The sequence below is a fragment of the Odocoileus virginianus genome, chromosome 8, assembly GCF_023699985.2.
Source record: "Odocoileus virginianus isolate 20LAN1187 ecotype Illinois chromosome 8, Ovbor_1.2, whole genome shotgun sequence".
In the NCBI taxonomy this organism is placed as follows: domain Eukaryota; kingdom Metazoa; phylum Chordata; class Mammalia; order Artiodactyla; family Cervidae; genus Odocoileus; species Odocoileus virginianus.
The window spans coordinates 24,248,629-24,276,628 of NC_069681.1; the positions used below are offsets into that span (position 1 = coordinate 24,248,629).

Here is a 28,000-nt window from a genome sequence, read left to right on the forward strand (position 1 = left end):
CACCTGGTCCTTGCCTTTCTGACGGTTGTGGAGGCGGCAGGTCTCAGGTCAGGAAGCAGGAGCAGAGGCTTCGCGGGGGGCTTGGATGAGGCCAGTGGCCGTCCCGGGACTCATGGGGGACCCCCGGGGGCTCGGACGAGGCCAGTAGCTGTCCTGGGACTTGTGGGGGGGCTCCCGGGGGCTCGGACGAGGCCAGCGGCCGTCCTGGGACTTGCGGGGGGCTCCCAGGGGCTCGGACGAGGCCAGCGGCCGTCCTGGGATGTACAGGTGCCTGGGGGCTGGGCAGAGCCCCCAGGAGAGGAAGAGCCGCCTATGGGAAGCGGGGGCCAGGGGAGGCAGTGGCCGCTTCCCCGCGATGTCCAGGGAGGCTGCAGTGCCCAGAGCAGGGCCTGGGGTCCGCACCAGGGCGGACAGGGAGGCTGCCAGTGGGAGCCTTGGCCTGGCGTTCCAGAGTCCAGCGCTGCTCGTGGGGCGGGCCTGCGTCCAGCCTCTCCTGATGCGCTCCTTGGCGCCTGGAGACGCAGGAGACGGGGTCCCCTGTTCCCCTTCTTCTGCCCAGGAAGGACTTCTCATAAGAGCAGGTGTGAGCATCCCTGAGGACTGGCCTGGCTCAGGGGGTGCCCCCAGGACCCCCAGCATGTGGATCTACCTGCGGCCTGTGAAAGCATTGGGCCTTTGCCCTGAAAGAACTGAGAGCCTAAGGAAATTGGCTTTTCTCATATCCAGAGAAAACCTGATCAATAGTTGATCCAAGAAAAAAAGAGGGAGGTTCTATTCGAGCCACCCAAGGACTGTAACCCCAGGGAGAGTCTTTCAGAAAGTTCTAGGCCTCCCGCCTGTTAGAGGGCAGAGCACACGTGGGACAGTCTTTCAGAAAGTTCTAGAAAGTTCAGAAAGTTCTAGCTTTCAGAAAGCTGCCCTCCCGCCTGTTAGCGGGCAGAGCACACGTGGGACAGTCTTTCAGAAAGTTCTAGGCCTCCCGCCTGTTAGAGGGCAGAGCACACGTGGGTAAGCTTTTGAGACAAACGGTTATGGTCACAGGACCCAGGTTTGCAGGCTGGGGCGTCACCGTGACCTCACACGCATGCGCACGCAGGGCTCTCCTGGAGGCCTGCTCAGCGCAGGTGCTCCCGGACCGCAGGGAGGGGGAGCCCCAAACCTGTGAGCAGGAACCCCGCTTCCCCCCACCACACTGAGAGCCGGCGCGGGTTTCCCACGCGGCCCACTCCTCCCGCGGTTCCCTGGATGCCAGCCGGGTCTTGCAATTGGTTCATTTCATCCACCGTCCACTCCACAGATTCGGGCTCAGCCCCAGGGTCAGGAGGCAGTGCTGGACCCCCAACACCATCACTTCTGTAAACTGGGGTTCCCACCGCCCTGGGGCAGCTCTCGAAGCTGAGAGAACACCTTGCTCTCACGGCCAGCTTTCTAGAAAGGTGGCGGGTGGACAGCCGACGATGAGGCCGGCGGGCCCAGACGGGACAGTCCTGACTAGCCGGCCTCCTCTGCCCGTGTGGCATCGGCCCCCAGCGCCCCTGAGTCCACAGCGCGGCGCTCTCAGCCCCACACCTCGGGCTCCCATGGATGGTCCGTCCCCAGGCAGGACGGGTGAACTCACTGGAGGCTGGTGATTAGCTCAGCCTCCGTCCCCCTGAGGTCAGGGCTGGGACTGAACGCTCCAAGCCTCTGAGGGGAGCAGTGCTCCACACCCAGGTCTGGGGAGACCCCTCTGGCTCAGCCACGAGTTAACCTGGGCTCCATGCCTCTAAAACAGCCCTCCTGCGGCCCATCAGACACACAGTAAGTCTGCTTTAACTGGTAAAGAAAGGGACGCTTTGACCAGAAGTAAAACGCATCCGTGTTGGATTCCGTCCGCTGGAGGTCCAGTGGTTAAGACACTGCACTTTCAATGTAGGGGTCGAAGGTTCAATCCCTCCTCAGGGAACTAAGATCTCACGCGCCACTTTTTTTTTTTAACCATGGAAGAATGTATCCCTGACTTGTTTGACGTTCTTTGTTCTGACAAGCCACAAAATTGCTGAAAACTGCGCTTCTGCAGGACGGATCCTCAGCATACCCCAGGAGGACGGCTCCACACACGGTCTTCAGTTGGCTCAGGAACACTCTGCTCCTGTAACAGGCTGCATGTTGACTATACGAGACGCCTCTGACCAGGGCGCTGGTCTCCCCCACCTCCAGAGTTGCCACCTCAGCAGAAACCCAGGAGAGGCCCAAAGGGGCCTGTAATGAATGACCGGGGCAGAGTCGAAGGGTTCCGGGTGCTCAAGCCAGGAACCAGGATGGAGCCCAGGCACACGCCTGCTGCTCATCACCAAGTCTCGGGCCAGGCAGGGTCGTGGCGGAGGTGTGGACGCACCAGAGACACACGGTCAGAGGAGAAATTTAAGTCTTTCAGAAACAGTCTGAAGGAGCCAGCCAATGAATGCTGGTCTCCACGCTCGCTCTGCTGATGGACGACAGCAAGTGATGAGATGAGAAGTTCTGACTTTCTGCGCCCCGGCGACTGTGGTGACCGTGGAACATCACAGGCACTCATCTGTGTCACTGTTTCCTAAGTTAATCTAAACTCACCTGAGACTCACTTCTTTGTCTCCCAGTGTTGGGAGGCAGGGAGAGGTTGCCCTGCCCAAGGCCCAGTGACCTGCCCCAGCGCCCACGGTCCCCGCTGACCCACGGTCCCTACTGACCCGCGGTTCCTGCTAACCCACGGTCCCCGCTGACCTGCCGTCCCCGCTGACCCACCCCAGCGCCCCCAGTCCCGTGAGTCCTGGTGACCCGTCCCAGCGCCTGTGGTCACCGCCAACCCGTTCCAGGGCCTACGGTCCCTGCTGACCCACGGTCCCCACTGACCCGCGGTCCCCGCTGACCCACCCCAGCGCCCCCAGTCCCCGCTGACCCGTGAGTCCCGGTGACCCGCCCCAGCACCTGCGGTCACCGCCAACCCGTTCCAGGGCCCACGGTTCCCGCTGACCCACAGTCCCTGCTGACCTGTGAGTCCCGGTGACCTGCCCCAGCACCTGCGGTCACCGCCAACCTGTTCCAGGGCCCACAGTCCCCGCTGATCCACCCCAGCACCCCCAGTCCCGTGAGTCCCGGTGACCCGTCCCAGCACCTGTGGTCACCGCCAACCCATTCCAGGGCCCACAGTCCCCGCTGACCTGCCCCAGGGCCCATGGTCCCCGCTGACCCACAGTCCCCACTGACCGTGGTCCCCGCTGACCCACCTCAGCGCCCCCAGTCCCGTGAGTCCCGGTGACCCGTCCCAGCGCCTGTGGTCACCGCCAACCCGTTCCAGCACCCACGGTCCCTGCTGACCTGCCCCAGCGCCTGCGGTCCCCGCTGACCCACAGTCCCTGCTGACCTGTGAGTCCTGGTGACCCGCCCCAGCACCTGCGGTCACCGCCAACCCGTTCCAGGGCCCACGGTCCCCGCTGACCTGCCCCAGGGCCCACGGTCCCCGCTGACCCACAGTCCCCACTGACCGTGGTCCCCGCTGACTCGCAGTCCCCGCTGACCTGTGAGTCCTGGTGACCCGCTCCAGCGCCTGCGGTCCCCGCTGACCCACAGTCCCTGCTGACCTGCTCCAGTGCCCACCATCCGTCCTTGTCTGCCTGTCCCCAAGTCTCGGGCCGAGGTCACCAGGCGGAGGGAGGGCTCAGACCTGCTGGGCACAGACTCAGCTCTGGGCCGGCCGGCCGGCATCACCAGGGCCACCAGAGGGCATTGCAGGCCCAGGAGCTCTTTGGGGCCTGGGCCCCACCATTCCCCTGGGACGAGCAGACACAGGGGTTCGTGGCTCACCTGCTCAGCGTGCTGGGCGCAGGGCCCCCTCCCCGCGGCTGATCCTGCTCGGGACCAGGACTGGCCCCCACTCAGCAAGGGGCCGCCCCAGTGTGTCCACAGGGCAGGTTGGGGGGGCAGAGCGGGGGTCCCTGCCTCCGGGGGTTGTGTGGACACAGCCACTGCCCCCCTGCAGTCCCTGTGGGTGAGAGTCTTGTCCGTAATCATCACGCAGATGGGCCGTGAGAGTGAACTCCTCCTCCTGTGATTAACCCAGATCTCATTGAGGCGCATGGTGGCAGGTCATCCGACACCTACTCCCAGTCTGAGAGGGGCCAGGACGGGCAGGGCTGGGCGATGCATGACGGTGGGTTGAGGACTCAAGAATGTTTCCCCCCCCCAAAAAAAAGAATGCCTCCAACGTTGTATAGAATGAGAACCTGTTAAATTGAGTGTGTGTGCACGAATGTGTGCGCACATGTGTACACGTATGTGTGGTGTGTGCACAGATGCGTAGGGTATGTGTGCATCGTACATGTGTGTGCAGGCATGCCTGCTGTTCTATTCCCTACATGGGTTAGAAAGTCTGGAAGGAAATACGCCCCAAAGTCTAGCCCATTAGAGCCCCTGGAAAATGGGAGCGAGAGAGGTTGGAGAAGACGCAGGAGCAGAGCCCACAGGGGCCGGGTCTCGGCTCCACGGTGCCGGAGGCAGGGAGGTGGGCTTGGGGCCACCAGAAGCTCTAGCAGAGGCATCGCTCCCCCAAACCCCAGGCCGCACCCCAGCCTCACAACAAACAACCAAGCATTCTCCAGCCCCTAAAACCTCCCACAGAGGTGGGCGGCCAAGGGAGGTTTCCTTCTCCCAGGATCTGTGGGCAGAACGTCCACCTCTGGGAACTTGCTGGGAGTCTGGGAGGAAGACCCCAGGACAGGCTGTGACACACACAGGAGAAGTGAAACTCCTGTCTTCTCCACGAGAGGAAGTGGCATCGTGCAGACCGGCTCCGGGGGTACGTTCCCCACACGGGGACCCTCTTCCGCGTCCTCACTTCAGCCATGGGCACAGCCCCGAGAAGGCATCGGAATGCAAACCTGCCCAGAGGCTTCAGAGAGTATCCCAGCATCTCAGAGAGGGAGGGGCATGCCCTGTCCGCGCTGGGGAAATTTTATTTATTAAATTTATCTTACTGGAGTGTAGTCGATTACAGTGTTAATTTCTGCTGTGCAGCAAAGGAATTCAGTCACACACACACATTCTTTTTCACGCTCTTTCCCATGACAGTTTATCTCAGGATACTGAATACAGTTCCCTGAGCTGTGCGGTAGGCCCGTGGTTCACCCACTCTGTTCATAACAGTTTGCACCTGCTAATCCCAGCTCCCAGTCCTCTCCTCTCCCCAGAGGAAACGCTTCCAGTAAAACACATGGTCTAGACTTGCTCTCGCCCTTCCGGCCATCACGGTGTCTGGGATGAGACCTGGTGACTAACGATCACTCACAGAGGCCCTACAGGACCTGCTCTTGTGTTTGCCTGAAATCCTGGCATGACGCTGGCTCTGGCACCTGTGTGTCTCCTAAAGCGAATGCTCTAGGGATCAGGCTCCTGGCGTGGGGTGCTGACATGCACCTTCACGAATCAAGGACATTCCCACAGCCTCAGGGCGCCCATACCTGACCTGGGGTGTCCCGAGGCCCTCACCCTGAGACCGGGTTGGAGAACAAAGTGGGACCTGGGTCCGAGCTGCTGTCCGTGGTGCAAACGGCAGAGACCGCGCTCAGACCGTCAGGAACAGAGTTCGAGACTGTCCTTCCTGGAAGAACAGCCCTCAGAAAAACCCTCAAGGCAAAAAGATTGCCTTTCCTCTCGGCCAGAAGAAACCAGGTCACGGTTCCAGAGGCTTTCAGGACAGGGCTGCCAGCCGGGACGCGGGTCACACCTGAGTGCAGACACACGTGAGCACGCGTGAGTGTCAGCAGGCCCCACGCTCGGTGACAAACAAGCCAGCCCTGTCCCAGGTGTATGCACGTTGGGTTTCTCCAAACGCCGTGAATCTGGGCTATTTTCTCGTTACACTATTGCTCTGAAATCCCAAAGTTGAGAGCCTTATCACTTCGAGTAGATATATTTTTGGAAGTGACCTTTTTGGAGACGGGACCTCTAAAGCGGGGATTAAGGTCAAATGAGATCACTAGGGTGGCCCCAATCCCACCTGACCTGTGTCCTAGTGAGAGTGGATCGGCACACAGACGTGCCCAGGGGCCCACCACGTGGGCGTACGGCGAGGCGGCCAGGTACGGACCAGATGCGGGGTCTGCCTCCACCATGGCTGTGGGCCCGGCCTCCAGGCTGGGGAGAAATGAGCTCCGCTTGTTTAAGCCACTGGTCAGGGGGGCTCCTGTGACTGAAGGAAGACGAGGAGGACGGGGAGGGGACGCCTGCCCGGCCTGAAGACCCGTCTGCCAGTTCCCCGCGGACAGACCCCACTGCCTCCCGGGGGGGGGGGGGGGGGGGGCGGGGGGCGGGGGCCCTCCTGCACCTGCTCCCTCTCGCCTCCAGGGGCCCTTCCAAACCTGCTCCCTCTCCCAGCCGTCGGGTCTCCTACAAAAGCTCACTGTGGTCCTGGAGTGTCCAGGGGTTCTTCAAGATGCTTTTGTATCTTACAAAGATGTGTCTTATTCAAGAGGCAGCACTCTCAGAAACTTGTCTCGTGAAGCAAATCCCAAGCTCAGGACAGAGCCCAGAGGCTCAAAGTGCCTGACACTCAGAAATGTGTGTTCAGAGAGCGAGGAGGCAGAACAAACCGCAGCGGGTGACCAGACAAGCCGCCTGCAAGGGCCTCAGCCTTACAGTCACGGCCCCCAAACCACCCCGCCCCGCCCCCACCCGCCCTGCCCCGCCCCCCACCCCTCCCCGCCAGCGCCTGTGTAATCACCGCACAGGCAGGAGCGCCTTGGACCTGCCAGCTCCCTAGACCTGTTTTTCTTCTTCAAAGGACAGGGATAGGAGCTCCTGCCGGGCTTGTGGGCTGGGGGGAGGGGAGGCGGGGGGCGGCGGCCTCAGCGTTGAGCAGCAGCGGCCCCGCCTCAGGTTTTCTCCCGTCCTTCCGTGCACGAGCTGGCATGGCCGGGCCAGCGGCTGCGGTTCAGTAGTTCAGTCACCTTCGACTCCTTCGCGACCCCATGGACTGTAGCCCACCCCGCCCCCATGTGCAGGGTCCCCACCTACAGGGAGAGCTTCCAGGACCTGAATCCCATCCCTGCAGCCCTGGGGAGGGTGTTTTGCCCTGAAAAGAGGCCCATACAGGGAGACCACGTGTCCTGCTGTGCCTGGGACAGTCCAATGCCCTCTGTGGTCCTGCAGTGGGAGGCTGATGGCCCAGCCCCCGGGGGAAAGCTATTGGAGATTCATTTCCCTGTTGACTAAACTCTAGAAGGGAACAGCAGGACAACTAAGGGAGGAGGCCGGGCCCTGCCAGACCACACGTCTCTGATTCCTGAAGTCAGGAGACCTCCCGGACCACATGTGTGCAGAAAGGCTCCCTGGAGACCAAAGGAGGCTCATGTCAAGGGATGTTCTACCCAGACACCTTTGCAGTAAAACCATCTTGTCTAAGAGATGTGTGTGCACGTGGGAAGAGCCTGAGATAGACCAAGTATGGACTGAGAACCAGGCAAATCAAAATGACTGGCCAAAGAAAACCCGGAAGAAACGTCCCGAAAAGTAATTCAAGTCACGACAAGGGCCTGACTCAGTGCCTCTCTCTCTGAGTCCGCCACGTGTCTGCCCATGTGTATTGGACTCTTTTTCATCGAAATAAACACTTTACTTACTTCACTCCTTTCCGTCTTTGTGGGAGTTCTTTTTTGCAAAGCTGAAGGACCAGGGCCAGGTCACTGACCCCGGGCCTAGTGGCTAGGATCTGGTGCTTTCACCGCTGGGACCTGGCCTCAGTCTCTGCCTAGGAACCCAAGCCCCCTCCAAGCCGCAGCAGGCCGAGGCCGCCCGAGATCAGTCCGGCCGGACCTCACACACAAGGATGAGGAAAGGGTGGAGGGGACATGGAGATGAAATGCCCTGAAGTCCAGGCTCCCGGGCAGGTGCTACGTGGAGACGGGGTGTCTGGCGGGGTCACTGTAAGCCTTGAGGCTGCCTCACACTGGTCTTTCCTATGCCCCCGCCCCCGTCCCTAATGGTGTATCTGTGACCCTGCCGGGGACCCACCTACTCTCCCAGGAGGGCCGGAGCCACGTAAGCACCTCTGAGGACCCTCTGAGCACGTCTATCCCTCTGTCCCCACAGGCCTGGCCCCGGAAGAGCCCCCTGCTGCCCCAGCAGCTGGGACAGGACATCTCTTCTTTACATTTCCAAATTAATTATGGAAATATTCAAACAGACATGAAAAGACCCTCTTTAGTGATTCTGCCTGTGTTCCAGCCACTGTTTCCTTTTCCCTCTTGCTGGAGACTATTTAAAGCCAACTCAGATATCATATCATTTTACCCGCATCTACTCTGCTTCAGTCAAAAATAAAGAAAAGCTGACTTCGCACTTTATCAGAAAGGGTGTGAGCAGCAAGCTGCGATGCTTTCCATGGGTGGTTGGGGCGCCGGTGGCTGGCCCAGCCCGACCCGCGGGGACCCTCTACCACCCTCGGTGCTCACAGTGATCAGTGGTGCTGCCTGGACCCCCTGTCAGTCCTGAGGGATGGGCACCCCCGGAACCAAAGTGCTCGGACAGCACATCTTATCCAAATGGCAGCGGCTCTCGCAATCAGGCGACAAGAACTGGGAGCCGCGCAGGGAGGCGGGGGCCTGGGGTGGCGCGTGCACACGTGGGTGGGGGCCCTCGGACCCTCCCGGTGAGCCTCTGCGAGGAGCCGGTCCTCTGGCCAGTGGCTCTCACGTGGGGCCTGGCTCACACCGCCTGACTGTGGGACGCCAGGGCCCTGTGGGCGTGCGCCGGCGTGGGGGGCTGTGTGGGCACACCCCCGCCCTGGGGGAACATGTGCGCAGCCAGCTCCCTGGCTGCGGATGTGAGCTGCCCTTGCGGACCACGGTCAGCTTTGAAGGGAGGGCGTCTGCCAGCGTGGGGGCCCCGGACGCTCGGGGCAGCAGGCGTTTGCAGGTTGGTGGAGGAGCACAGAGGACATAGGGGTCCGGCCGCCTCCTGCTCCTGAGGAGGGGGTTTGGGCAGGTGCTGGCGGCGGGGCCGGCAGCCCTCGAAGGGCCCTCTGGCCATGACCGCTGGCTGCCTCCGGAAGGGTCCTTCCTCTCTGTATCTCTCCCGCCACGCTTCCTGAATGGGCCTCCTCTTATCTAACGCTTACCCACGTCTCATCTGGTCTCAGAGGCCCCTGGTCGGGGCACTACTATCATGTTCAAGTTCAAGAGCACGTGTCCGTGGTCTGCGTTTCCTGTGGGGCTGGGACCAGCAGGGTGTGAGGATGTGGCGGGACACAGTGGCTGGAACCCACCAGAGATGGCAGGAGGCAGGAGGAGAGGCCGCGGGAGGGAGGTGCGCCCGCCAGGCCGAGGGAGCACCAACAGGGCTGCGGGGGTGCCTGGGCCCGGGGCAGGGGGCACATGCCGGATGTGCTCTTGGAGACGGGGAGGGGGAACGTGTGGGCCCACAGAAACGTCAGGACGGGAGAGGGTGCAGGGAGCCACCTGCCCGGGCTGGGAGCTGCCCTGTCCAGGGAGCACAGCTGCTGGGACAGGCAGAAACAGGGGGCTGGGGGCACCGGCGGTGGGGGGCTGCGTGCCCGATGATTTTTAAGACCAGCATGGGTCGACGCCAGGTGAGCCGGGGCCCCGCACTGGTGGAAAGGCCAGTCACCGGCCTGTGGACCGGAGTCTGCAGGAGGCACCTGGGGCGAAGGCTGAGGAGGGGTTCTGCGTCTTTCAAAAGCAAAGCAAGCTAAGCTGAGGGCTTGGAGAACTTCCCCAGAATCAGCGAATGGGGGGCCTTTGTGGTCCTGTTCAACTGAGCGTGAATTTCCTACAGAGCTCCGTGGAAACAGACAGACAGACGTCCCCAGTTGGGGGCAGGCATGTTCCTCAAATTACTTTCCAGGCTCCCTGCTTAGATCTCCGACAGGATGCTCCGGAAAAAGCAATGTTAAGGGCCAGGCGAGTTCACAACAGCCCAGCAAGCCTTGCAGTGGATGCTGGCAGCGCTCTTCCTACCATATCCAGACATGGCTTACAGGCACCCGCCACCGGAAACGACATCAGAGTCCCAGGGAGACACTGTCCCCATGGGCTGGGCCTGGTGGAGTGGGCCGTGCAGCCCATGGCTCCCTGGCGTCGGTAGGGTGGTGCCTTCCAACGCGCCTGACTTCTGCTGTTCTGAATCCAGTTCTTAAAAAGAACTCTTGGGATGCCGGGGCCGGGGGGGGGGGGGGGGGGGGGGGGGGGGGGGTGGGCGGGGGAGGCTATGAAAGTCCCTTAAATCTTAAATTTAAAGGACCTTAAAATCCTCTTATCTCACCACGTTTCCAAAGCAAAACTCAAAATGCAGTTTGTGCACATTCTTGAGGGCCTCCCAATACAAGAAGCAGTTTTCAGGCCACACATGGAAACACCAGGGCACTGTGGTGCTGAACGGGGAGGAAGACGCTGTTCTGGGCCAGGGCCGCCCTGCGGGCCCAGTGGGCACACTGCGTGGTGACCACCGCGTTGGTGTCTGCAGGCAGGTCCCTCAGAGTAAAAGGCGCAGGCGGGGCGGCATGTCTGTTCCCTCCCAGCCGTGACTCACGCTCCCCAGATCCTAAGCATCTGTGGGGAGAGCCCTGGGGGGTGCCTCTGCCTCCTCCGGGAGCGGAGGGGACGAGCAGTCAGCCCTGGTCACCCCAGACGGCCACCGGGCAGGGCGTGCCCACCCTCCCACGTGTGCGGGAACCCCAGCCGCCGGCTCAGTGCGAGGGGCAGCTCGGGCAGGGCCTGCACCCCTGCTTCCGAGCTTGGTTTGGGGCGGTGGGAGGCAGGGATAGGCTGGGGGAAGGGATGTTGGCACACGGATTAAGATCACTTATTTGTGTCTTATTTTCAGGTCGGAAAGTGTAGGCTAAAAGAGAGCAAGTTAAAAATAAAACGGTCGTTTTCTGTAAAAAGAACATTAAACCAGCGGTCACAGGTCAGGACGCCGGCCTTGGTCACAGGTCAGGACGCCGCCCTTCGAACCCGCGGGGCACGCAGGCCTGGCCAGCTGTCAGAAGAATCTAAACTGGACTCACCTCCTCCCACCCTGGCTGCGGCAGGGAGGCCCCGGGGTGCGGGGTGCGGGGCGGCGGGACCCTCTCCCCTCCGGGGGCCATCCCCGCGCCCGCATCCCCCCGCGCCCCACCCCCCTCCCTTCCCGCCAGGGGCCCATCCCCCTCCCGCGCCCCCTCCCTCTCCTCCCGGGGCCCATTCCCCGACCCCGCCTGGGGCCCCCATCCCCCTCCCTCCCCGCCCTGGGGGCCGAGGGCCGGCCCGGCCGCGCCCCTCCCAGGCTCCGGGCTCAAGGCTCGCGCGCAGGAGCAGGTGCAGCCCCTCCCGCCCCCTCCCTCCGGGCCGCGCCCCGCCCTCCGGGTCCCCAGACGTTCCCATCCCTCCCCGCCCCCCATTCCCCTCCCCCACCCTCCTTCCCCGCCCCCAGCCCCGCCTCCCGGCGCCCGCGGCCCGGCGGAAGGACGCGAGGCTCCCCGAGTCCCGGGAGGTGAACTTGGCACCCCCAGCCCCGCGGCCCGGGCGCCCCCTCCCGCCTCTCCCGGCATGGCGGCCGCGGGGCGCGCGCAGGCGGCGCGGGACCGTGTCCCCAGGTAGGCGCGCGGGGTCCGTGCGCCCCTGGCCCAGCCCCGGGGCGCGGGGCGGGTGTCTCGGCGCGGGCGCGGGCGGGGGCGGCGGTGCGGGCGCCTGCGCGCCCCTGGGCGGCCCCTGCGCTGCGTGCGCGCCCGCGCTTGGCCCGCTGCCTCTGCTGCGGGGCCGGGTGGGGGGGGCAGGGAGCCCGCGCGTCCCACGCAGGGATCAGGCAGCTGGGTGCCGAGGGTCCCACGTCCACGTGCGCGCGGAACTTTACTCTGGGCCTTTTTGTGCGGTAGGATCGACCCGTATGGGTTTGAAAGGCCTGAAGACTTTGATTATGCAGCTTATGAAGAATTTTTTTCCACCTACCTGGTGATCCTCACCAGGAGAGCCATCAAATGGTCCAAACTCCTAAAGGGCGGCGGTGGTGTCCAGAGGAGCATGACCGGTGAGTTCGGCGCCTGACCCAGCGGGCGCGCAACAAGTCATTCGGTCGGTGCCGTGCGCTCGGGGGAGCTCAGGACTTGGGGTTCCTTCGAGGCCGGGGGCGCCGCCCCCTTCCCAGCCGTGCCCCGCGCAGGCGCACAGGTGAGAGGCCCCCCTTTTCTCGCCTGAACGTGGGGCCTGCTCGCCCTTTGAGACGCATAGCGCCGTGGCCCTCTTTCCAGAGAAGCCGGGTTTCCTGCTCTCCAGAGCGAGCGGCCAGGGCAGTGCTCCTGCCGGCTTCTGTGCGGAGCGCTCCCTGTCCCCGTCAGAGAGAAAGCGGGGCGCTTCCTGGACCCCTCAGCTCCTCCCCTGCCTCTCCTTGGGGGTCTTCCCAGCCCCAGGCTGTGCCCCGGCCTCCTTCAGGTCTGGATTGGAGCGCCTGCTCCTGGAAGCCTTCCAGTCTCACCCGGCAGCCCCACACTTCCTACCCATTCCTTGCCTCTCTCCGGTCCTCCATGTGGGGCTTTTATTTTATCCTTAGTTTTCCCGCTGGGGTCAAAGATCCCCCTGTGCCGCTGGGGTGGCTGATGGTCCCTTAGCTGTTTGTTGAATAAATGAAAGAATGGTTTGCCTGCCTGCTCTCCCCCTGAGGATATCTGTGTCCTCAGACCTGCCCGGCAGGAGGTGAGGAGTGGGCAGGAGTGTCCCCAGGGGCGCTTCCTGACACAGGGCGTTAATGACAGTGAAGGGGTGAGGACAGGGGTCCCAGCTGCCTGGGGCTGAGCCGTGTGACCAGAGCATTAGGGGTGAGGAGAGGAGGGCCCGCACCAGCTGACGGTGGGCACAGGGGCACGTCCAGGCTGAAGGAAGGAAGTTTTTAAGGGGCGGGGGGCAGATCAAGGTTTATCTTTGAAGGGCCATCCGTCTGAAAGGCAGATGTCTTTAGTTGTACCGAGGGCCACGCCCGCCTTGCTGCTGGGCATTAACGTGCTTCCAGCTCAGTTTGGCTTCATTTTTTTCTTTTGATTTGTTTTTTTAAAGTTATGTACAAGTATATAAAAATACAAGGTAGACAACTTTTGCACGTGGGAGAACATCTTGGTCACACTCGAAGGTGTGAATTGAACTGAGTTTCCCAGCTGCCCAGGCCCCCACCTCCCGTAGAGGGGCAGCCGTGACTGTCCCCCGTCCCCCAGGAACAGGGTGCACCGTTAGCTTTCATGCAGGAGGAGACCTCCTGTCCAACAGGGACCCAGAGGTCAGTTAACGCCGCAGAGAATCACTGCAAGATATCCAGGCGTTCATGAGCCTTTTCACATGACACACGTGTGGACATGAGCCTGGTCATCGTTTTTTGTACAGTGAGGGCCCACTAATTCTGTATCTTTCCTGCGGAAACTGTTGTTCAGTCGCCAAGTCACGTCCAACTCTTCGCGACCCCACGGACTGCAGCATGCCAGGCCTCCCTGTCCATCACCAACTCCCGGAGCTTGCGCAAACTCACGTCCATTGAGTCGGTGATGCCATCCAACTGACTCTGGACATTTAAGTTGGTTTTATTGAAACCACTATTATGTCTTTTTTGCTTTACCTTTTAAAATTTATGTAATGATGGTTAAACTTTGTAATTATGGCGTAACAGGTTTAGGAGCAGATATACTTGATTCCTGGTGAGCCTTGGCCTGGGGGTGGGGTTCTCTGTCAGCTGAGCTGGAGGGCATAGTGGCCTGGGGTCCTTTCAGGAAGCCTGGCGAGCGGCCTGTGGGCTCACCTGGTTCTGTCGTCTGGGGTGTTGCCGCGAGCTGGTGTAGCTTCCGGGTGTGACGGCCGGGGCTCCTGCAGCACCCGAGGCACTCCGAGGGTGTGGTCAGGCGTAACCTGGAGTGGGTTTGTTAGTCAGGAAGTGGGAATACAGTTTCTTCCTGCCAGACGTTCTGGGCTGGCCGGTGTGTCCACAGCTGTGTGATGTCCCGTGGGAGGGAGCCCGTGAGGGCCGTGGGCCCCAGGTGGGCAGTGGGAGCTCCATTTGGGGCCCTGACCTGGAGCCCGGCGACCACACCTGGAGAACTGCCTTTGCCCCGTTCCTCAACCGCATCTTGCTTTTGGGCTCTCCTGTGTGTGTTCTCTTTTGAGAGGACTTGTGTCCACATCTGCAGATGAGCGCTGAAGCTCAGCCTGCGTGAGGGTGTTAGCTGCGGGTACGTGGTTTCTTTTCTTTGTCGGTGAGGGAAGTCCACCAGGACCTGCGATCTCTTACTCACTCTCAGCGCTCGGCCTGGCCGGCCGTGCCGGGCAAGCTGCCCCTACACCCCTGTCCATCCTGGCGTGGAGGGACTTGACGGCGGGAGCTCCTTCTGTTTTCTTCTTTCTCTCCTGCCCCGTGGGTGAGGAGCACCATCTGAATAAGAATGAAATTGCAAGATATGTTTAAAGACAAATACAAAAAAAAACCCTGGGAACCTGCTTAACTCCTGGGACAGACAGCTGGGAGTTAATTCTTTGGGGTCAAGCTTCTCCTTAAAAAAATTTCCCACCTGTTTCTGCTGCATAGTTTACAGTCCTCCAAATGTCGGAATGAAGAGTGGATCAGCCCTGCCCTTGCTCTGAGGATGGGAGAACCATTTTCTTCCTCTTCCAGAGAAACTGAGTCAAGTCAGATAACAGGCAGTGAAAGTAGCAGAAGCCCTTATTCTCTGAAACTTCTGGATGTTGTTGTTCTTGAAACCAACTGGAAGTCCGGAACCCTAACTGTATTTCAGGCCCTGGACTTTGCTTCCATTTTGCAGGGATGGAAGGAAACCGAGGCATGATCGAGGTATGGTCTGCCTAGCCAAGTCTAACGCCAGAGTTGGGGGTTTAACCAACTTGCACTTCCCTTTTTATACTTTCTATTAATTGTTTAAAACTTCGCAGTGAAGTTCACTCTTCTTGGCGTGTTGCCGTGTGAGTGTGTTCAGACGCACACTCAGGTAATCGCCCCACGCACAAGGTTTAGAACAGCTGGTCGCCTTCAGGGTGCCCTCCTGCGTGGTTCTGGGCGGCTGACCTGCAGGCCTGGACGTGGGTGAAGGCCTCGGCTGGGGGAGCGGGGACTAGCCAAGGCCGTGGGGCTGCCGGGGGATCCTGAAGGTGCGTTGGTGTCTCTCCCTTTTTCTAGTTCTTTGGTTTCTCTGCAGGTTCTCTTAGAGTTACACGTAAGTCATCCTCGTGTTGATATTTGTGATGCTGCCGTGATACCGTCGCAGTGTTTTTATTTCCACTCTTTGCGGTCCGTCCGTGAAGTTACCATGAATGTCTGCGTCTTTTCCTTCTGCCCCGTCTCAGTGGGAGCGGTCCTTGCCCAAAGCCAGGATTGAGCCCCCCCTCGCGGCCTGAGGGAGGATTGATTCAGGGCACCCCTGAGCATGCCGGGCCCTGAGGTGCTGTGTAAATAGTAGGAGGTTGGAGGGATGGTCCTCTGAATGATCGCTGTGTCTGATAGACTGAAATAGCACGTCCAGTAGCGGGATGACCACGTCACACTGGCCGAGACAGTCTGGCCGCACGTGGTCCTCCAGCTGCACGGGCGCCTCTGAGCTGCAGAGGGTTCTTGGCTTTCTCTGCCTCTGGCGGGTGGTGTTCAGGTCCATCCTTTCCTTCCCCTGGGCCTTCCTCCTCATCCCCCAGCCTCTGCAAACTCCCATCCCGCACGCCCTCCGCACGCCCTCCACCCTCCCAAGAGAGGCGGGTGCACGCGACCTGGCCTCCGGCAGGCACTTTCAGGAGCTCGTGGACTGGTGGCCGTCAGTTTGAGCTGTAAGATTTCAGCAGCAGCACTTTTTTTGCTTCTAACCTAGAACATTGTTCCTGTATTTTTTTTTTGTTTGGTACAGCGGGTGCCTGAGCCAGTGCTGATCTGCGTTCAGGGCCGTGGTGTCTGGCCCAGCGTGCGGGGCAGGCCGGGTTGGGGGGAGGCAGCCCGTGTCCCCGCACCGCTGCTGAGGTGGGGGCCAGGCTGCTGCGGCCCCCCGACCGCTCAGCATGAGCGGAGAGCGGACGTCTGTAGGGAGGGCCTGTACCTGTGGGCAGGGCATGCCTGTCTTGCCTCTCCCATGTCTGACTTACTGATTTGTGAGAGCTATCAATGGAAACTCTTGGAGGGGGGCCCCTCCCTGCAGCTTCTGGGGCCCAGGAGGCCCCCCCCGCCCCCGGGCCCATCTGAAGCTGCCATCTCCCTGTCTCAGTGAAGCGCTACATTCGCAAGGGCGTCCCACTAGAGCACCGGGCCCGCGTCTGGATGGGGGTGAGCGGAGCCCAGGCCCAGATGGACCGGAACCCCGGCTACTACCAGCGCCTCCTGCAGGGGGAGCGGAGCGCCAGCCTGGAGGAGGCCATTCGGACAGGTGACGGCGGCCCCCGGGGTGGGGCGGCCCTGTGGGTGGGGGCGGCCCTGCAGGTGACGCGGCCCCCGGGGTGGGGCGGCCCTGAGGGTGGGGGCGGCCCTGCAGGTGAGGGCACCTCCCCCAGGGGAAGTGTGTCTGCACCCAGACTCCTGGTCATGATGTGGATGAGGAAACCTACGCTGTCAAAGGCACACCCCTGATTCCCACTTTCTCAAAGGACAAGCGAAATGGGGGCTTATTTGACAGGAGGACTGTGATCTGAATTGGTTCAGAAAATCCTTGAGCGGGCAGCTAGGTGGTAAGGAAAATGGTAGAGAGAGTGGGTTTCTTCCGTGAGGACGCTGTCCAGGGGCGTGAGGAGGCCTCGGAGCGAGCCGTCAGAACAGACATGGGCTGGGTGACCCGAGGACGCACAGACGCAGCTGCAGGAAGCCGCACGCCGCGCCCGCTCTTTGCGCCCGACTCCGAGCGTCCGGAGACGTCACGCCCTGGCCCGTCTCGTGACCCCAGCTTCCTCGCTGCCCACAGGCTCTCACAAGTGCAGAGTCCTCAGAAAAACGGGTAACCTAAGTTGAATAACTAGATCTTTAGGAAAGACATCCATTTTTCCAATTTTACCAGTTTCTGAGAACAACAAAGTTAAACACGAAGTACTTCATTTAAAAAGTTGGTCACTTTAAATGTCTGGGAGGTGGGATTGACTGGGGACAGTGAGAAAGTGGCGTGGCCCCAGCGTAAGGAACAGGGGTCTTGGATCCCAAAGCTGCAATGGAAAAGGCGATGGGCCGCTGAGCCTGCTGGCCGCACCCTGACCCCCCAGAAAACCCTGGCCAGAGGCCTCGGGACAGACGCTGTCGTGACCTGCAGGGAACGTGGGTTCCCTCTGCAGGGACAGCAGTGCTGACATGGGCAGGGAGAGACCACAAGTGATGGGTGGTTGTTTGTCTGAAAAATGAATCTTAAAGGCTCTATTTGGTGTAGAGTGTTTGGATACTTTTATTTTTAATTATGGTGAAACGTACACACCTTGCAGTTTACCATTTTATTTTTCCAAGGGAGCCTCTGTCCCCTTTACACACGAAGCCCCCCAGCCCTGGCTCCACCGTCTGCTCCCTGTCTCTGTGAGTCTGACTCTCCTAGACTTCACGTGGGTGGAATCAGGCAGTGTCTGTCCTGTATCTGGTTGGTTTCACGGAGCGCAGTGTCCGAGGGGTCCACCCTAGCTGTGTGTGCGTCAGGCCTTCCGCCCCCTGGCTACAGTGAATTCTGGCTGAACAGGGTGTCAAGTAATTCTCTGAGACCCACGGTCAGTGCTCTGGGGACAGACCTCGAGGTGGAATCGCTGGGCCACACGGCCGCTCTGGTCTGCTGTCAGGGAGTCTGCGTCAGTCGTGGTGCAGGGTCAGTAGAGCAGGTGCATCGTACATCAGCCCAGACGGGACGTTCACCACATCTGCCTCCGTGCAGGGGCTGGGGAGAAAGATTTCAAAACCTGCTAAAGCTTCTCATCATAAGGATCATCACACAGGCGTGAGCACAGTCGGTCAGTCTACTCTGAATTAGCGAAAAACTCATTTCCCCCGATAGGTGCCAGTTTGGGGAATGTTCAGAATTCCATGGAAAAGAAATCTTTTTTTGTAAAAAACATGTGGTTGAAAACTACATGCTTTGAGGCAGCCAGTTTGCTGTTTGGCTCAGATCTGGTCTTTGTGGGCAGGTGCAAGGCTGGGGTCCTGAGCTTGGGGGCAAAATTCCCGCAGCCGCCTGGAGGCCTGGCATTGTCAGCGGTGTCCACGTGTGTCGCTTCGCTGACACTGCCGCTCTGCTCCAGGCAGGGTCAGATGGTGTCCGTCAGCCTCCTCACTCTGCCCTGGACGCAGGCTCACAGAAATGCAGCGGGGGGCGGGGAGGGGGTGGCGGAGGTGGAAGAGGCCGCCAGGCACCCTCCTGCAGACAGAAGTTGGTGGTGATGAGTTTATCTGTGCTGTGCTAAGTCAGTCATGTCTGACTCTTTGCGACCCTATGGACTGTAGCCCACCAGGCCCCTCTGTCCATGGGATTCTCCAGGCAAGAATACTGGGGTGGGCTGCCTTCTTCTCCAGGGGATCTTCCCGACCCAGGGATTGAACCACGTCTCCTGCCCTGACAGGTGGTTCTTCGCCTCTGGTGCCTCCTGGGTAGTTTTCAGTTTTGTCCCTTTATCTCCAAACGGAACTCTCAGCATGTCCTGCCTGCTTCTGTTTTCAGTCTTAAGAATTGGGGAAAATTTCCAAAGCTTTATGTAAACTGCTCACGCTTCACCCACACCTCGTCCCCAGCTCAGAGAGGGGCATGGGGACGGGAGGAGACGCTGGGGACCCGGCAGCCTGGCGGAGGGGAGCTGATGTTGGTGCTGATGGGAGAGTAAGGGCTTCGGGGCGCTGGGGGCCCGGAGGCGGCCTGTGCTGGCGCCCCGAGCGCTCTGCGGGTCTCCGCAGACATGAGCAGGACCTTCCCCGACAACGTGCGCTTCCGGAAGGACGCGGAGCCTTGCCTGCAGGGGCCCCTGTACAATGTGCTGCTGGCCTACGGGTGCCACAACCACGGCGTGGGCTACTGCCAGGTGAGCCCTGGGCCCCCACAGACCCTGGGGCCTCGCCCAGCCGGGGCGGGAGTGGGCGGGGGCGGCCGCGGATGTGAGCACAGGTGTGTCACCGGATGTGACCAGCAACCTGTCGCCTCAGAGCCGATGGTGTGTGTGTGTGCGTGTGCGTGTGTGTGTGCACGTGTGGGTGAGTGGTGTGGCGGGCTGGCCCAGAATGCAGGGCCTCCTTGGGAAGCCGGGCGGCTGGCGGTGTGCAGGCGGTGGGGATCAGCTCTTGCGCCCCTGGAGGTGTCCTGTCTGCAGCATTGCGGGGACGCGTGTGCACAGCCCAGACCGTGAGCCCGGGGGCCAATCCTCGGGCTGCCGGCCCTCCTGCTGTGTGCTCTGGAGGCCACGGTGTCCTGGGGGGTGTGGGCAGGGGGGCGGGGCTGGGGGGTGGGGTACCCACTTTCCAGGCTCCAAGCCAGGGGCCAGGCCTCCCGAGAGGATGACTGGGCATTCAGAGCCGTGGGAGGTGGCGCCCGAGCGGCCCGTGTGGTTTCTTCTAGTGAGGGTTTCACGAGGACGTGCCCTGCAGAGTCCAAGAATCAGGCCTGACCGCACGTGTCTGTCGATGGCAGAGCCCGCGAGGCCGACGCTACCCCGGACGGTCATTCCAGAATCACATGCGTTCTAGGGAAGGACGAGGAAGATGGGAAGTTAGCGGGCAGCAGCCACACGGTTACAGGGTCTGGGGGTGGAGCCAGTGTCAGCGCAGGCCTCCTCTGTTTGTCTGATTTCAGGGGACGAGCTTCATCCTGGGGTGTCTGATCCTGGTGACATTTGTCTGATTTCAGGGGATGAACTTCATCGCTGGGTATCTGATCCTGGTGACTAAGAGTGAGGAAGAAGCCTTCTGGCTGTTGGACGCCCTGGTGGGCAGAATACTCCCAGGTACGTGGAGTCCCGCTTTCTGGTGTTGCTGTAACGATGCTGCTGACAAGTCAGGGCATGACGAGACAGAAGGCGTATTTGAGAGGTTGACCGTCCTTCTGCAACTGAGTTGAAGCGAGACGCTCATGACAGGGGGCCTAGCGGAGCGGCGGCCTCTCCCCCGCCACCCCCACCCCGCGGGCAGCACTGTGTCTCAGCCTGGGCGCTGCTGAGCCGCTTGCTCAGTTATCTCAGAGACCGAATCATGATGGAGGTTCCCACCGTGACCATTTCCAGGTGTTGTTTGGGCATTTGAGGAACTTCAGGGAGCAAAGCCTAAAAGCCTGGCAGCGACAGCAGCTGAGAAGCAGGTGAAGACATGGTGCTGGGGGGCGGGGGGCCGACCCCGAGAAGCAGGAAGCAGGGCTCTAGGTGCCCCCCACGCAGGGGTTCATTACAGAGACTTAAAGTTAGAACATGTCGTTTCCAGTAGTCCTTAGATGCAGTCCCATTAAAATACAGCAAAACGGGTCTTGCTTCAAAAACAAAAGGAAACCTCCAGGTGAGCGGTCAGGGCTGGGGGGAGGGGTCATCGTGCCTGCTGGGGTGGGCAGGGCTGCGAGTCCTCGGGCCTCTGGGTGCACCAGCTAGGTCATTTCAGCACGTGCGCATCCTGCGTTTAGCTGCTCCTGTCTTAATTACACCAAAGCTGCACAGGTAACCCGCATCTCTGGAATTCCGAGACTGCAGCGCTGGCCGCTGTCCTTGGTGTCCCCCGTCCCGCTCGTGCTGGGCCTGCTCGCCGCCCGTGCTCAGCAGGGTGGGGTCCGCGTCTGCAGCATTTGCTCCACATTTGTGTGCACACAGGTGCACAAGCGCACGCGGAACAGTGGAAGTTCATGACAGAGAATGACAGGATAGAAAGGTGAACTGAGACAGCAGCTGGTTCTTTGGGAAAACTGTTGTAATAGACAGACATCTTACAAGACCAATAAAGAAGGGGATGAGGAATCTAGAAGTGGAAAAGGCGCTGGAATTGGAACCGCCGCAGGGACTCTCAAGAGCCACTCGAGAGCTCAAGTACAGTGAAGAGACAAACGGATGGTTTGAGAATACAGGCTGACAGCCGGAGAGAGGACATCTGAAAGGCCAAATGCACAGATAGAAGCATCTCAGGAAAACACGAACGAACCGACGATTCCCACTTTCTAAAAAATCTTGCAGAAAACAGAGAAAGATGAACTGTCAACCCGCGTTGTGAAGCTGGTGTAGCCTTCCTGTCGTACAGGCTGATCTCAGGAGGGATACGAACATAGATCTCATTAAAATAATACTCATGTCAGCACCCGGAGTTGAGTGATGGTTATAGGGTAGTGTTTTCTTAAATATATGGCTTAATATGTGGATGGATTAATCCACATATTAAGGACGGATAATGGCTTAGTCAAGGATGGAAGGATGGCTTAATCATGGAAGGATCACTGGCCGGCCTGAGCCAGGAAGGCTGGAAAGAAGAGTGTTGTCCTGGTGGCGTTTAGCCCCTCAGCCCTGTCCGACTGCGACCCCATGGACTGCAGCCCACCGGGCTCCTCTGTACTCCGGGCAAGAGCACTGGCGTGGGTTGCCATGCCCCTCTCCAGAGGATCTTCCCAGCCCAGGGATCAAACCAGGGCCTCCTGCATTGCAGGCAGAGTCTTTACCTCTGGGCCACCAGGGGAGCCTGGAGAGGAGAGTGCTGGAGTTGTATCAGCTGCTGTAACAGTTGTTAGGTCAGCGACGGGTAAACGGGTCTGTCCATCTGCTGTATTTGGTGCGTGAGATGTATCAAGGAGCAGGTAGAAGACTGTTTGAAACGTCATACCATGACGGTTTTGCCTATAGAGAAGAAAACGAAACTAGACACTTGCTTCAATTCCAGGCAGATTCTAAATGTGAAGAAGCAAAGCTTTGAGACTCGAAATGAGACAAAGAACAGTGTCATGATTCCAGAGCAGGAAAGACGTCCTTGAACAAAGTTCAGAAAGCATAAAAGACACAATTGGTCATTTTAATGATGTTAAAATTAAAAACTGATTTTGACACAAGACATCCTCCACACAGTAAAAAGAGATCCATACAATTAGCTTGTAAAGAATTCCTAAAAGTCTAGGTGGATAGAGGTCGACAGAAAAGAAGGTGAAGAATATGCCTGACGGGCAGTTTAGAAAATAGGAGACCTGCGTGGTCCCCAAGTTGGGGTGAGGCAACCGTGGTCTCCCGGGAGCAGGGAGGCCAGGTCTCAGCGCCGAACGATGCTGGACATCAGCGGCGTGGGTGCGGCCACTGGAGGCCTCCCCCCAGTGCCCACGACACCCCGAGTTCAGAGCAGTCAGGTCGAGGAGGAGCAGAGGCAGGGAGAGTGCCACCCTAACGAGGTGGCGACGCAGCGTCCCCGGTCCCCTTGCTGGGCCTGCCAGGCTCTGCCAGCCCTGGAGCAGCATCTGTGCTGGTGTTTGATGTGTCGCTTGTTAGCCGCTCAGACAGCTCCCTGCGGGACTTCACGTTTGCCCCCTCATCCCAAGTCAGCAGAAGACCAGCCGCCGGCATGCAGACACTCTGGTTGCTGAAACTGGGCTCACCTGGTGGTGGGTGAGGAGCCAAGAGAGACACAGCCAGGCTGGAGGCAGGAGGATGGGTCCTCACAGGGAATGTGGGGGTCTCTCCCGGAGCTGTGAGTCCCCAGCAGCCAACAGTCATGTTAACCTAAGCGTTTGAGCGTCATCCTGCTGGGGCTGGAGGCGGGAGGATCGGCACGGACCTGGCCCCAGGCCCCAAGCCCGCGGGCCACAGAGGTCAGCGCTGCCATCCCTTAGCGTCCCTGCGGCCTGCCGGGCAAGCGCTCCAGGGCGTCGGAGTTCTGGAACAGCTCGGGACAGTGCTTCCGGCTCATCTTTACCTTGGGAACAGAGCTGGGAGTCTGCACTGATGCATTGTCTCTGTTGTGAGGCAGCTGTCACCCTGGCCTGGTCGCAGCTGTGTGTGTGCACCTTTTGTCCCTTAAAATCTATAACTGGGTTTGCCAGGTGGCTCAGTGGTAAAGAATTCGCCTGTCAGTGCAGGAGGCCCAGGAGACACGGGTTTCATCCCTGGATCGAGAGGATCCCCTGGAGAGGGAAATGGCAGCTCACTCCAGTGTTCTTGCCGGGAGAATCTCATGGACAGAGGAGCCTGGCGGCTGCAGTCCACAGGATCACAGAGTCAGACAGGATGCGCGACTGAACCGCCACAAAATCTCTAACGACTGACCTTTTATTCTGCAAAGACCTAGATCACAGGACGACCCAGACCTAAAATAGCTTGTTTTACATCAGAAAAGTCATGCCCGAGTCTCTTCCTCCAGGGACCCATCTGCCCCCGACTCCTGAGCCTGCTGAAAAGCCCCGTGCGCCTCCCACCTTGTCAGGGCCGAGGTGGGGTCTGGGGTGTCACATGAGGGAGGGGTCCATCCCTTAGTGAACGAATGCATCCGGGTCCCGAAGAGCTGGTCCCACCTGCTCGCCCTGCGACACGGGAAGCGGGTGGCTTCCCCGCCGCAGCTGGACAGCGAGGCCCAGGGCGGGCGGCGGGGCTCCCCCCAGCCTCGCAGCCTTGCTCATCCCCCCCACCCCCCATGCTGACACCTCTGGGCTGTGTACAAAGGGGGCGCCCCGGGAGAGGCCTAACTCGGGCCCCGGAGGGGAGGCTGGACCAGGGACCCATGAGAAGTTTCTTAGCCTCTGCGCAGACGGGACCCCACGGGTGGGGCTGGCTGTCGGGGTTTGTAGGTGTTCTCAGCCGACCCACAGGGGGCTTTCAGTGACCCTTCGGCAACCGGCTCAGGCCTGTGGCGGCTTCGGGGGGTGACCTTGACTCTTCTGGGAGCTGCCATAAGCCTCTGTAGCCAAAGTGAGACGGTGCTGAGCTTGCGTTGCGCAAATCCGCTTGTCTGCTCCGCGAGCTGCTCAGGGCCGTCCCCCCGTCCCTGGGGCCAGACTGGGCACTGCTGGGCAGGGGCAGAAGGAGCAGCGGGCCAGACTCGCATCCCGGCGGGGTGGGGGGGCGGGGGCAGAGGGGGCGGCAGGTCTGACTCGCAGCCTGGCGGGGTGGGGGGTGGGACCAGGGGGCGTGGTGGGGAGGGGCGCCCCAGGCCCCAGGTGTTGTTGACCCAACGGCTTCTCCAGCCTTGGGCTCAGCTGAGCGCATGCTCACCCTGAAAACCGGTGATGTGACCGTCATGTCAGTGTTCCTGATGATTCCATTTTAACGAAAATACTTAACAAGAATGTCTGTTCCTTTGCCGCGGTGAATGGCCAAACTTTATTACACTGATTGCTTATTGAACTTTTATGGCAAAGTTTAAGCATTAGGTTAAATACACCATTACGATGATACACCACATTAACAAGCTAGAAAGTTCCTTGGCAAGAGAGCATCCATTCAAAAGACAGATGAGCGGCGGGCGTGATGGGTGCCAGCAGCGACCTCACTGTCCACTCACCGGCCCGGCTCCCGCTCTGGGTGGGTTGTCCTCTGTGAAGGGTCCCCGGGGGGCCCCCCCCACCACCTGGCTCTGGGGGCACACAGGTTGCGGCTGCCCGACTGTGAGACCCGCGTCCCTGGCCCCTTGCCCCACAGCAGACTACTACAGCCCCTCGATGCTGGGCCTGAAGACGGACCAGGAGGTGCTCGGGGAGTTGGTGAGGCTGAAGCTGCCGGCGGTGGCGGCGCTGATGGACGGCCATGGCGTGCTCTGGACCCTGGTCGCGTCCCGCTGGTTCATCTGCCTGTTCGTGGATGTCCTGCCCGTGGAGGTGAGGGCGCCCGGCTGGGCCCGGGGCCGGTGGCAGGGCCATGCGCTGACCCGCCGCTCCCTCCGCAGACGGTGCTGCGTGTCTGGGACTGCCTGTTCAGTGAGGGGTCCAAGATCCTCTTCCGAGTGGCCCTGACCCTCCTCAAGCATCACCAGGCTTCCATCCTGGAGGCCACCAGCGTCCCCGACCTCTGTGAGAAGTTCAAGGAAATCACCCAGGGGCGTTTCGTGACCGAGTGCCACAGCTTCATGCAGGTGGGTGTCGGCCACGCCCGTGGTCCCCCGGGTACCCAGGGAGGGGCTCCAGGACACCAGCGTGCTCACCCCGCACCCCCCGCACTGTCGGCCGGGGGGCGGTGCCACCTGGGACCCCCCCCCCCCACTCCGCCGGAGCCTGTCGGGCTGCTCCTTGGCTTCTTCCGAGCCTGGGAGGTGACCCCACCCTGGGGCCTCCGTGATGGCCCCGTCCACGCCGGGCCCAGCCTCCTCAGCCCTACCCTGTTGCCTGCTCTCCCGCCCTGGTGGGGTTACACCTGTCTGTCCCCCCCGCTGTGTTCCAGGCCTGGTGCAGGCTGTGTAGACAGCTCAGATCACCTGAGTTGCTGACCTGGGTGCCCCGTCCCACGGGCCCTCAGGGAGGCGGGGGCGGGCAGGAATCGGGGACGGGTGACCCCCGGGGGCCAGGGGGCCACTGACCCAGCCTCTGCTGGCCTGCGGTGTGGACACTCAGGCCGTGTGGCTTTGGCGTCTGGCTCTCGGGCTCAGCGTGATGTTTCCGAGGAGGGGTGGGGGGCTCCCAGGGAGGAGCGGGGGCTTCCAAGTGCAGCAGGTGCCCACTGAGGGCGGGTGGCCCGCCTGCCTGTCCCTGACGGCTGCGTGTCCGTGGTGGGGTGGCTGGTGTTCTGGCCTGGACGTGCTCTGGGCCGTGTGAGCTGAGTGGACTCGAGGAGATCGCAGAGGGTGAGGCGGGGGGAGCATCTCCCCAGATGGCAGAAAAAGTGCTGTGTAAAGAAACGTGTCTTTGCACACGGCAGGTGTGGCCGCTCACCTGACGTGCTGGTGGGAAGCGACCCTGGTCTTATTTCCTTGGGGGTCTCTATAAACTTGTATTTCTGCAACACTGCAGTTTATGCATCAGAACTCTCTCAAGTCCTGCCCCAGAACATCTAGAATCTCCTAGATCCCACGTGGAAGCTAGGAGCACTGTAATGTGAAGAGACCAGCTGAACCCCCAGAAGAGCCTGTTCTCCGGCCACTGAGACACCCGGGGCTCGCCCCCGAGGCTCCTTCCCTTCTCCTTGTCATGAGGCAGTTTCTCTCTTACTGGAAACAAGTCTGAGTCCCTTCCTGCTTCCGCTTCTCAAGTCTAGTCTCTCCTAGGCCCCAAGTAGGTTTCAGAGCTGCTAAGAGAGTCAGCAGTTACAACAGGGTCAGAACTCAACTCAGCACAGGCAAGAAAAGCAAAAATAGCAAACTAGGACCACGTGGGGCTTGAAAGCTTCTGTGCAGCGAAGAGCAGCAGTGGCAGATGAAAAGGTGACCCCCCCAAACAGGAGGATGTGTGTGCAGGCTGCGTCCAGACACACTGAGACCTCAGCTGGACACGGAGCTGAGGCATCCCGTTCAAAAACAGGCAGAGGACCTGAGTAGGTAGATGTCCAAAGACACACAGGTCGCCAGCAGGCACATGAAAGGATGCTTCAGTTCACTCATCAGGGAAACGCACATCAAAACAACGTATCACCCCACACCTGTCAGAATGGCTGTCATCCAAAAGACCACAAATAGCAAGTGTTGCTGAGCATGCAAACAGGGAGCCTTGTGCACCGTTGGTAAGAGTGTAAAATGGTGCATCCACCCTGGACAACAGTATGGAGGCTTCTCAGAAGCTGAAGAGAGCTACTGTCTGATCCAGCCGTTCCACTGCTGTATTTCTCGAAAGGAAATGGAAGCAGGACCTCCAGGAGACGCTGCCCACCCACGTTCACTTCAGCGTCACAGCAGCTGCAGCATGGACGTGACCTGCAAGGCCACACGAGTGGATGGGGAACCAGTGTGGTCCAGACACACGGCGGGCTTTCACTCGGCCTTAAGAGGGAGGGAGATCCGACACCTGCTCCACCCTGGATGAACCTGGAGACATCATGTTCAGTGATTGTCACAGAAGGACAAAAACTGATTCCTCTAACGCAAGGCCCCTAGAGGAGTCAGGTTTATAGAGATGAAAGTGGGGGCTGGGGACGCAATAGGCTGGGAGATGAGGAGGAGCTGGAAGGTGACCCCACAGGCGCAGAGCTGACACTCCTCAGCCACACACCTCGAGTGGCTCAGGGATAAATGGTGTGGCTTTGGTGCACACACATAAAGCCAGTTAAGAGTGGAAACTGGATGTCACTCAGTTTTAATTCCAGTGGCTCAGAACCTCTGACTTCAGAATCGGACGTTTACTTCACGGACTGGAATCAGCATTTTAAAAGTGGCCCGAGTGAAGGGGGCAGGAGCCCGTGTGCCGTCGCCCCTGTGGCCAGACATCCCATCTCAGGCACTTTCCTGAGCTGCAGCCAGGACGTGGCCTGGCCTGAGGACCGACGTTCAGAGCTGGGCCCCAGCTGCACACACACCCTGGGACCATATCCGCCCCCTCCCCACCCCTGGTCCTCAGAGCGCTTTGCTGAAATCCCTGCGGGCGTTTGGGGGGACACCGGCGGCCTGTTCTTGCTCAATCCTGCAGCAAGCCTCCTCTGCTCCCCGCGGCCTGCCCCTCCTGGGCTCCCCATGCCCAGCCCTCCAAGGAGAAGGGCTCCCCACGCCCTCATCCTCTGGGGGAAGGGCTCCACTTGCCCTGCCCTCCCAGGGAAGGTCCAGCAGCCGCTGCCCCAGCGCCCCCGCTGGTCCCCTGGGGCGGTGCGACTGCTTTGGAGGCGTCTGTGCTGATGCTGGAGCTGTGTCACTAACCGCCTTCTGCTTTGTCACGTGTGAAGGAAACTGACCGTCCTCCACTCGCTGGCCTCAGCCCAGCCACCACCAGGAGCTGGGAAGGTCTAAACGAACCCATTTCTGTTCCAGAGAATATTTTCGGAGCCTGGCAGCCTGTCCAGGGCCAGCATCGCACGGCTGCGGGAGCGCTGCAGGGCGCGGCTGCTGGTGCAGGGCTGATGCCTCGAGCTGCCACCTCCGGCTGGAGCAGTCACTGGCGACTGAGCGGTCCTTCTGTACATGCTCTTCACTGGGAGCTGTCTGTTGTTTCTAAATACACATTTTCACCTGAGATGCTGACCTG

At 60.4% G+C, this 28,000-nt stretch overlaps 1 protein-coding gene across 13 annotated transcripts; it reads left to right on the forward strand.

Annotated features, from left to right (window-relative positions):
* Window positions 1-11,420: 11,420 nt before the first annotated feature.
* On the forward strand, window positions 11,421-27,996 carry GRTP1 (growth hormone regulated TBC protein 1). 13 transcript variants are annotated; one of them, XM_070471371.1, is made up of 10 exons: window positions 11,425-11,605; window positions 11,885-12,036; window positions 16,238-16,396; window positions 16,925-16,957; window positions 17,452-17,517; window positions 18,874-18,998; window positions 19,817-19,913; window positions 20,190-20,263; window positions 20,386-20,454; window positions 20,760-21,234. In XM_070471371.1, exons 1-10 carry the CDS (start codon window positions 11,559-11,561, stop codon window positions 20,793-20,795), a joined length of 858 nt encoding a protein of 285 aa, XP_070327472.1. In that variant the 5' UTR covers window positions 11,425-11,558; the 3' UTR covers window positions 20,796-21,234. The 13 variants fall into 13 exon arrangements, 12 of the variants coding, with proteins under 12 accessions (XP_070327471.1, XP_070327472.1, XP_070327462.1 ...); XM_070471361.1 differs by lacking the exons at window positions 20,190-20,263; window positions 20,386-20,454; window positions 20,760-21,234 and adding exons at window positions 24,549-24,721; window positions 24,790-24,975; window positions 26,663-27,104 and having other exon boundaries at window positions 11,436-11,605; XM_070471362.1 differs by lacking the exons at window positions 20,190-20,263; window positions 20,386-20,454; window positions 20,760-21,234 and adding exons at window positions 24,546-24,715; window positions 24,790-24,975; window positions 26,663-27,104 and having other exon boundaries at window positions 11,440-11,605.
* The last annotated feature ends 4 nt before the right edge of the window (window positions 27,997-28,000 follow it).